Source organism: Capsella rubella, unplaced genomic scaffold (assembly GCF_000375325.1).
Source record: "Capsella rubella cultivar Monte Gargano unplaced genomic scaffold, Caprub1_0 scaffold_3, whole genome shotgun sequence".
Taxonomy (NCBI): domain Eukaryota; kingdom Viridiplantae; phylum Streptophyta; class Magnoliopsida; order Brassicales; family Brassicaceae; genus Capsella; species Capsella rubella.
Genome location: NW_006238921.1, coordinates 10,468,635 through 10,469,210, shown reverse-complemented (window position 1 = coordinate 10,469,210; position 576 = coordinate 10,468,635). Strand labels below are relative to the sequence as shown.

The window sequence follows — 576 nt, the reverse complement described above, 5'->3', positions numbered from 1 at the left end:
AACATACAACAACTCAGCCGTAATGTATTTGATAACTCAGCCATAACATAAACAACTCAGCCGTAATGTATTTGATAACTCAGCCATAACATAAACAACTAATTAAAAAAATCGAATAACTCAGCCATTACATAAAATTAAGAGAACTCAACTTACCGAGGGACTAGTATCAGAGTAGTCTTGGCTTGACGGTTTCTTCTGAATTTCAGGTGTCTGTTCTTTTTTTTTTCCAAAAGCATCCCTGATTCTTATATTGGAGATGCTCTTGAGTGGTAATGTGTCGTCATTCTGAATGTTTTTGCCTCCACTCATGAGACTAGCTAGGCCTCCACTTCTGGCAACGAAGGAAATTAGGCCTTTCATCTTGACGAATTCTTCATCAACACGTGTGAACTTATCATCAAAGGTCTCAACCTTTGATTTCATGGTCTCAATAGTTGATTTCATTTCTGAAACCATACCCACGAGTAATTTAAGTGACGCCTTTCCACCAGCATCGTCCTCTTCACTATCAGCCTGCAAAACATACACAAAAATTGATAATCAAAACATACACAAAGTTATATGACTATATAA

General features: G+C 36.8%; 1 protein-coding gene across 1 annotated transcript in view; it reads right to left on the bottom strand.

Annotated features, from left to right (window-relative positions):
* Nucleotides 1-147: 147 nt before the first annotated feature.
* LOC111831516 overlaps nucleotides 148-576 on the bottom strand; it is a 1,710-nt gene continuing 1,281 nt past the window's right edge. The window contains exon 4 of the mRNA XM_023786132.1: nucleotides 148-516. Within this exon, the coding sequence (XP_023641900.1) occupies nucleotides 148-516 (369 nt within the window). The remainder of the gene's footprint in view (nucleotides 517-576) is intronic.